The sequence below is a fragment of the Cyclopterus lumpus genome, chromosome 4 (genome assembly GCF_009769545.1).
Source record: "Cyclopterus lumpus isolate fCycLum1 chromosome 4, fCycLum1.pri, whole genome shotgun sequence".
Classification (NCBI taxonomy): Eukaryota; Metazoa; Chordata; class Actinopteri; order Perciformes; family Cyclopteridae; genus Cyclopterus; species Cyclopterus lumpus.
This window is the reverse complement of record NC_046969.1, coordinates 16,396,407-16,405,467: the sequence shown is the minus strand read 5'-3', so window position 1 is coordinate 16,405,467 and position 9,061 is coordinate 16,396,407. Positions and strand designations below refer to the sequence as shown.

At 38.8% G+C, this 9,061-nt stretch overlaps 2 protein-coding genes across 2 annotated transcripts; both read right to left on the bottom strand.

Moving 5' to 3' along the window:
• Positions 1 to 188: 188 nt before the first annotated feature.
• Positions 189 to 8,423, bottom strand: LOC117730009 (5-hydroxytryptamine receptor 3A-like). The gene is made up of 10 exons (XM_034531458.1): positions 8,387 to 8,423; positions 7,016 to 7,148; positions 6,210 to 6,370; positions 6,021 to 6,065; positions 5,592 to 5,698; positions 4,885 to 5,054; positions 4,483 to 4,643; positions 3,080 to 3,287; positions 1,598 to 1,807; positions 189 to 1,168 (listed from the first exon to the last, which is right to left on the bottom strand). Exons 2-10 carry the CDS (start codon positions 7,068 to 7,070, stop codon positions 843 to 845), a joined length of 1,443 nt encoding a protein of 480 aa, XP_034387349.1. The 5' UTR covers positions 7,071 to 7,148; positions 8,387 to 8,423; the 3' UTR covers positions 189 to 842.
• On the bottom strand, positions 7,897 to 9,050 carry LOC117729398 (5-hydroxytryptamine receptor 3A-like; the record flags this gene model as incomplete). The annotated part of the gene is made up of 2 exons (XM_034530409.1): positions 7,897 to 8,639; positions 8,921 to 9,050. Coding segments are annotated over 2 exons (348 nt in total), but the record flags the coding sequence as incomplete, so codon positions are not given.
• Positions 9,051 to 9,061: the final 11 nt, after the last annotated feature.

Below are 9,061 nucleotides of genomic sequence, written 5' to 3'. Positions count from 1 at the left end.
GAGGGTTAATCAGCCTCAGCTGGGGTTAATCGGGTTGTCTTTTCTCAATAAAGAGCAGGAGGGACTAAGAGGTGAGAGGAAAGAGTGAGGAGCGTCACCGAGCCTGTATGTGTGTTTGTTGGTAATAAAAGCATTGTTGAACTACCTCAAGCTGTGTGCTGCCTCTGTGCAAGTCCGAGACTCACCGGGTAACAGGGAAACCTGTTACAGTATTATAATAATAATATAAACAATATTATTTTCAGTAACCAAAATCATGTAACTATAGTTGCTAAATAGCAGTGAGTATAAGTAGCTAAGTATACTGAAGTATAAGTAGCGATACCACGGTGGAGAAAACTGTCTTGCCTAACGTCAAAGTCTGCCTGGCCGTAACTTTGGATGATTTTTTACTGAATCCTGAACTCTTCTTCATCAGGTTCATGACCCAATAACCTGCTAAACTAATGACATTTCCATCAGACTCAGCTATACTTGGGGTTGAGTGCTCATCGAAGACGGTGGACATTACCAACGTATGGCAGCAAACATTTTGGGTTGAGATAGTTGAACAAAATATATATGTGAGGAGAAATGAAGGCATGTAAAACCTCATCTGTATGAAATGAAAGATAGATGGCAAAAGCAGAAGGGAAAAACCTTTTAAATTCTTATCCAGAATTGTAGTCACAACGTCCTATGACCTCAACAGCAGTGACTCTCATAAATACAACTCTACCACCATTGTCCAAGCTCCAGAAACTCACATTGTATTTCTTGACATGTAATCAACATGCGCCGCATCTCAGAATACTGCATGCTGTATTGCGTAAGAACGTTTTTTGGTTTTCTCAATTGTGCTTTCAACCCTCTAGTCCGGACCTGGAAAAGCTGACGATCCAGACAGATATGATGGCGATTAAGCTGACAACGTTGAAGACTACGTACGCACCAAACAGCAGCCGGTTGAGTACATTGCTGACCAATCGCCATTCCTTCAAGGCGTTGAACTCCTCGAAGTGTTTATCTATCTGGAGGCGGATGGCCAAGAGGTCTCTGCTCAGATTCCTCAGCTCATCCAGGGCCGGCTCCGGAGGCGTCAGAGGGGGTTTCGATGGAGGTTCATCACCAGACACGTGCTGAAGATGAGGTGCCGAGATGCTGGTGATGCGGTAATTCTGTTCTGGTTCTGTCAAAAACAAAGAACAGCTTGTTTGAATTCCAATGTATGTAAAATAGCAAATTACTAATAATATAAAATGTTTTGAAAATGTTAAATATATATTGCACCTAAATTAGACTATCCAATGCTCGTGAAACATAGTCACTTCTTATTGGCTTGTATGTGTTCATTCAAATTATCATCAGGACACCTCCAATCTTTTGGTTTCCAAAACGAAAGAATTCTTATAAATGATTCAAATAAAGAAGGTGACAGTAAATAAAGCAATATTAAGATTTTGCTTTAACTTAACATAGTCATATACATGCTTTAGTCACTTGGGGATTCAAAGGATTTCTCAACCAACTCCCTACAAACTGTGTCAAACTAAATCAATTGCATCATCAATTTTCTCGTGCCTTTCACAGTTGGTGTCAATAAATAATAATGATATACCTCTTGTAGATGAGTTGAAGAAGAAACTGGTTCGTGTGATGGCTCTCTTTCGAGGGAGAAAAACTACAACAGCTAGATATTCTAGCACGAGTACACTGAGCCAGTGAGGCACCGGAGAGTACCGTCTGGCGTTGTTCTGGATACTAACGATAAACATGGTCTCCAACAGGCTGGCCACCATCAGAGTGAGATTGATGGAGAAGAAAATGTCTGCAGGAAACAAAACCAACAAATACAGGGAGGATTCATCACATTTCTCAATAAGTAATGCAATGTTTTAGTTGCATGCCAGTTACCTTTTAAACGTCCTCAGTCATAACTTGGTGATGATCTTATTTGAGAAACATTGTTGACATTAAACCCTGAGAGACCTATTCATCACAGTAGTACAGAATTCTTATAGTTTCTGGGTTTCTGATCATCTGCATGTATGTGTTTCTTGGACACTGTAAGAACCAGATCATAAAGAAAAGAGATTAATAATAATAATAATGCATTTAATTTATATAGCGCTTTTCATAATACTCAAAGACACTTCACATAATTAAAACATCCTAAAAGCTAAAAATAAATAAATAAGAATAGCTAAAATACAGGTAAAACAAATAAATAGGGACTTTGAGTCGCTCGGACCCTGATAAGAAAACAAAAACAAAAAAACAAACAATCACACATTAAAAGCAGTTCTGAACAGGTGGGTTTTGATTTGCGATTTGAATAAGGAAAGATCAGTGCAGTCTCGGATGAGTTTGGGGAGAGAGTTCCAGAGGGAGGGGGCAGATATGGAGAAGGCTCTGTCACCCCACGTCCGGTGCTCGGTCCTATGTGGGATGGGCAGGAGATCATCAGAGGAGCGGAGCCGACGGGATGGAGTGTGGTGGTGGAGCAGGTCGGTGAGGTAGGAGGGGGCCTGATTATGGAGGGCTTTGTGAGTGAGGAGAAGGATTTTGTATTGGATCCGTTGTGGGACGGGGAGCCAGTGAAGGCTCTGGAGAACAGGGGTCATGTGATCACGGGAACGGGAGTGGGTGAGCAGGCGAGCAGCAGAGTTCTGGATGTATTGGAGTTTGTTTAGGATTTTGGAAGATGTGCCATAAAGAATACTATTGCAATAGTCAATTCTGGAATAAGTGTAGCCGGCCAATCAGGACACGTCCTGATTGGCCGGCTACACTTATTGCTTATATGCTTACAAATACAAATAATAAGTGCGGAACCCACAATATATAATAATAAGGCAGCACACACTGCTGTTTTCCATTCTTGTTTCATATCCAGACATTGGAACATAATAATAAACACTCTCCCTTAAGTTGTTCAATTTGCCTTTAGTACAAGTGTGTGTGTGCACGTGTGTGCGTGTGTGTGTGTGCGTGGTAAACAAAGCTCTTAGCTTTGAAAGCACATGTGCAGCAGTGCATTTCATGATCCTTCAACCTTATCTGGATTAAAGTAAGAAACAATACCAGAGGTGTCACTCACTGATGAGAGGTGTCTCCCCAGTGACAGGAAGCAGGTTGTTAATCATCACCAGGAACACGGTGTAGCCCAGGATGACGGTCATCTTAAAGGAGGAACGGTCCATACCATCAGTAGGGAGCATGAAGCTGAAGAGGTCCACTGTGATGAGGAAGCCGCTGGGGATCAGCAGGTTCAACACATAGAGGAGTGGCCTACGTTTCAGAATGATCTTGGGAAAAGACACAGGTACAAGGCCTCAACATTTGAGTCACACTTTGAGCATTAATCTTCATTTCTTTCTGAATTTGGATGCCAAATCATTCATTTTAGGTTTCTTGTCACATAGGAATTGTATTATCCTACAATTGCATTTTTTTGTGATGGGCATTTTCATATTTTCATTTCACAAATCAGAACTGAATACATGTTTCTATGAGTTGTTAGTATAACTAACTACTATGAAAGTTGACAAACAACAAAACACTCTTTACAACCATTAAACTGGTAATGTGTTGCGCAGACAGGCTCTGCTAGTAACGCCTATTCTCTATTATTGCATGCTATACCATCACTAATAGTGTGTGCGTAGTCAGAACTGACCCCGCTTTTCAGATAATTCTGGCTAAACACAAAATAAACACAGACATACTAAATGTTTTAATTATTTAGATATCAACTATTCAATTACAATGGTTAAGGAAAGTAAGGTTATGTACAAATAAGAGGAAGTACTTATGTCCTGTGCGGAAATGTTGTAAACATTTTTTTTTATGTCTTCAACTGAGGAACTTTGTGTCCTCGCCTAAAAAAACAACAACTAGCATTCGATATACCTGACATTTTCTCATAAGATGCAGAAAGCATACAACATTGTTAAGATAAAGTTTTAATTTATTTTTTACATGACTTGTTTGTGTCTGGTTCTGACGAATCATCAGAATCTAATGTGAGACTATGGAAGGAAGATGAAGATAAATAATAACTTTAGAAGACTGGGACGAGGCTCACAGGCCGACCGTCAACAGTAGCCTGAAACGTAGACAGTATAATTGGCTGATGCAAAGTTTAATGATAGCATTCCTGATACTTGTATCAAGTGTAATGAAGAAATAGGCACACTGTGCTACTTTAAATGGCAATGTGTGAAAACAAAATTGACAAGATATTATTTATATGGTGGATCAAATCTTATCAAAGAAATTACCAATGGATCCTAAGCTTTTTATTCTGGTTATTTATATCTTACCAACCGACATTTACAAAGCAAACAGTTTAGAATTGGAGACGTATTAAAAGAAACTGACGATGGACAAAGAATCGGAAGATTGGTTGCTGTTTTATTTATAACTCATTCACTTCACCATTTGATGTCATTTGCAAACTGAAAAAAACAACAATAAATATATTGCAAAAAAAGTACTTACATAGTATTTGATCTCAGAGAAGGATCCCACATCTAATGCCAGGGTGGAAGGAGCTACACGGATATCTTTGAGCTCCCACTGCCCATTGGTCACCAACACATCTTGCGACTCCGCCAGTATCTCTTCGGCTGTGGGGCCTTGAATCATCCTTATGTCTTCCGCTTGAATAACATTTAATTTAACATTCAAAAGGGCTTTGTGGGACAACAGAACAACTGAGGCCAAGTGTAACCTTGTGTCACGCCATAATTAAAAATGCCCCTATATAAACACAACTGCAATCACTGCTTACACCAGACATGTTGTTGTATACAAAGCTGCTGTATAGTAATTTAATGTCTTCACACAGTTAAAAGATCAGTTTTTTAAAAATAATTGTATTTTATATGTTTGCAGGCTTACCATAGTGTAGATATGATCTATAGGTCAGCGAGCAGGTTTGGATATCGAAGGGGAACGAGTAGATTACTAGTCGGCAGGAGCTGACCACTCTGATCGGCTTAGCATCATATACATGACCTGTGTTGTATAAGTAGACATAGGGAGTTTTCGGGGATGTGTCCTCATCCGCGCTGAAATAGAAAAGAAAACTATGAATTATGAATTCATATATGATTCCCATTTTTTAAGAAGAGAAGGATACAATGACAAGAAGGTTCATATCCCTCTCCGACAGCTTGCTGTTTCTTTATTGCTTATCAATTATTAAATATTTATAAATATATGTATCAAGGGAGATCCCGAACCAGGACTGTGCGGAGCAGACTGTTTGCCGCCTGATGCAGTTTTAAACTGAGAGGTTTTCTAAAGGAACTCTGGTGCTTGCTCGGAAACACTTTCGTCCACAAGCAACGCCAAAAATCAACACAAAATGAAAGTTTCTTGTACTGGCCTTAACTCAAATTAATTGGTCTTTTAATACCTAAAAAAAACAAAACAAGTAGATTCCCATAGGCTCCATAGTACCAAACACTTATAATACTCTATACCTGCCTGGAGGTTTACCTCTCTCTTTTACAAGTGCTGATATTCCAGATTGTACTCTAAACTTAAGGCTGGTTCAATCATTTGTAAAAGCTCACAGACTACTGAACATCTTTTTAACTTACGTCTCTTCGATAAGGATATCTGGGACCCAAAGCATTTTTCGAGGGACAGAGACTCTTTTAGTGCCACATTCCTCCTCATTCCAGCTCAGTCCCTCAATATCCCACTCCTACAGTAAACAGAGTAACACCGATGGGATGAACAGCTCCGAAAATGAAATTAATTTCAGCTGTCACTCCATAACTTAACACAAAACATTTATGACATTTTATCCAAAACAGCCAATGCACCATCATTTTAGGGGGAGAAAAACATGACATTTTAACATTGTGCACTTATCATTTAGAGTTACTAGAATTAGAGCTTGAATTTGCTAATTTTTCTTTAAACAAAAGCTAATCATACTAATAATCATTTTAAAGATGATGTAATCACGGAAACATCTGCACAGAGTGGATTTACATGGCCAAAGACCTTTTCTGAGAACTTACTAGAACTTGCCATAAGAGTGTTGTCAGGATCTGGGATTGTTCATCCTGTGGATGAAACATATGCATTAAATAAATTAGAGTAATACAGATTAATTATGAATTTGAATGAATGACTATGAAAGAAACTTAATTTAAAAAAAGTTATGCATGTTCACGTGCGGACATAAAAAAGTGTTTGTGGAGACTCACCACTCCTACAATTCCCACCACAGTGATACCAACGGTTATGTTAACTGGAGTTGAAAAGCTTTTCACAGGTCGCAGTAGTTTTTTAGTGAATAAATTTGTCTCAAGTGCAGCAAACAAAGATTCAGGAGTTGGGCTCGTGCATTTTAATGTTGCTACAAAACCTGGATTTGAAGAGAAAGTAGAAAACAACATTTGTGAGATAACCTATCTATGTGCACATGGAAGTATGAAGTCCCATTTTTTGTTATTTGCTTTTTCACATGATCATTTCGGATCTTTAACTGCTGTACACAATATGTGTAAAGCAGGAAAGTCCAGCATGGCTGTGGTTACAATAGCTGTTCCACCCTGTTATCACAAGTTAATTATCGTGTTGTTTTCCTCTCGAAAACAAGTTAATTATCATGAAATGGGCTTCAGGATAAGCAATCATGCCCACCACATAGACCTCTCATCTTCCAATAATGGATTATAACATGATAGTTAACACATGAACCAGAGCTAATGGGATACAATTTTAAATATAGTATGGTAGGAGAAAAACACACAGCTTTAAGGGCTTCAGTCACTAAACTGCCTTTGAATATATCTGAAAACTGAAAACTGGCATTATATATGATTATTTTTCTTGTGTTTCATAAATAAAACATAAAACCAGACGGTACATTTTAAATACATTTTGGTCATTATTTTGTGTCCCCACTGTACAGGACCAGAAGTAACTGAAGTTCCTATGTAACTATCAACATACAATTGTTCAACCTTTATATTTTTTGAATACTTTGTGGTTAGTAAAATTGTCTTACTGTGAAGCAGCATGAAACAGAAAAAGATGAGCTCAGCAGGTTTCGCATCTGTCATTTTCCGTCTCAGTTTAGCCTTTATCTTGACATGTCCTTTTAACAGCAGCAGTAGTCTCCTCCATGAGATTGAGATGATCTATCAGAGCAACATGTATTTATGTGCAACCTCCGCTACTATTGACTCTGGTTTAGTGCAGCAGGTCTAACTGTAATCCTTTCTTGTCCACCCAGTTGCCTGCAGAGAGACACTTATTTGATGTATTGGTTTGCATAACCAATGTTTGTATAGTACAACAGGTTTTTTAATCATTTACATGTTTTTTAGTATTAGATGTGTCAAAAGCTTATATTTGTCTGACAAGCACCGCAGTATATGCACTTGGCTGGTTAGTTATCCCAATTCCCCTTGAGTTGGAACATAAATTTCTGCACCAAATTTCATAGCAATCCATCAAATAGTTGGTGAATACGTCAATAAAACGGGACTTTTAACCAGGAAACTGCTGTTTGTGGCGCTTGTAAAAAGTAAACATTGGCTGATTATGTTTCGTTTATTTTGGTCACGTTAGTCTTGTTTGTCTTGTGAGTTGTTAGTATCGTTAGTCCCGTGAGCCTTGTTATTTGCTAGTCTCGTTCCTTAAACCTAACCAAGGGGTTGTGATGCTTAAACATAACTTCCTATAAAGACGGAACAGGTTCCATCCAGACATGTTCCAAAAGATCTCCGATGGTAAAAAGCACTGACCAAGCAGCAGTCTGTCAAGTGAAATGTGTTGCATGTTTACATCCTGTCAACCTCAAACGTATCTTCATCTCGAAACAAAGACAACGTGTCATCTGGTTCTCAGCAGTTGGCTTGATCTCATGAAAAGGGAAAAAGAGACTGAAGCACACTGGTTGCCTTTAATTGTAGGATGACAGGAATAACAGAGAAGGCATGTTATACTATCCCATATTAACATACTATTACTGTCTTACATTATTTGATAAGGTGCATATACAAGTTGAATAATAGAGGTCCAAGATTTGATCCCTGGGGGACTCCACTCAGATATATGATCCCCAATGGCAACAATAGCCCCTGCTTTCGAGATATGACCTGAACCAACTGAGAACAGTACCAAATAATGGCAACAGATTTTTTATATTCAAGAAATTGATGAACAAAAACTGCTTTAAATAATTAAATAATAATTTTTCCAGTGAAATTATTATTTAATAGAGACCAGAATGCACGTTTTAAAAATAAGCTAATTAACTAACAGACACACCTATAGGACAAAAAAACTAGCAATACAACACATTTAATAAAAAAAACAACATTAATAATTGATAAATGTTGATAAAATACAGATTGCTTTTTAAACTTGTTACCTGGACTACCTACTAATTGTCCCTGAATTGATCCCTTAGGACTGGTTGATCCAGACGCACCACATGGAGATGATGACCAGCGCGTAACAGGAGATGAGCAGCAGATAGATGCGGAAGAGCAGGGAGTCGAGGACATATCCCACATGGCACCACTGGTCCAGCAGCTCGCTCTCCTTGTGCTTCGAGGTGAGGTGGGCACGAAGGTCTCCCAGGTATTGACAGATCTGTTGCAGTTCAGGCAGAGAAGCTGCACCTGGCAGGATAATAGTAATATGAGGGATCACAGTTTAACTATTGTGTTACTGTCTGAAGTTCAATAACCATAACTTGTTAATCGTAGGATGACGGTGATGTAGGCTGTAGAAATTCTGTCATTTTAGATATATTTCCCAATCTGACAGACGTAGATTCTTATTTTTGTATCCTTTGATTAAATAGATGGCCGCTGGTACTTTTAGGACCAGGCAACTGTACAGCTCCAGTTGGCAAAAAGTAATGTCACAGTAGTATTTGCCATTTACTGAATTTGATTACCTCCACTGCGGGGTGGGTCCTGGGCAGGTGTCTGACTGGCTGGTTGGATGATCCACAACCCAGAATCAACATTTGAAATGTCAAGTTCATCCTTTTGTGGTTCAGCGGGGGCCTTGATCTCCTCCGGCCATCGGTAACAGA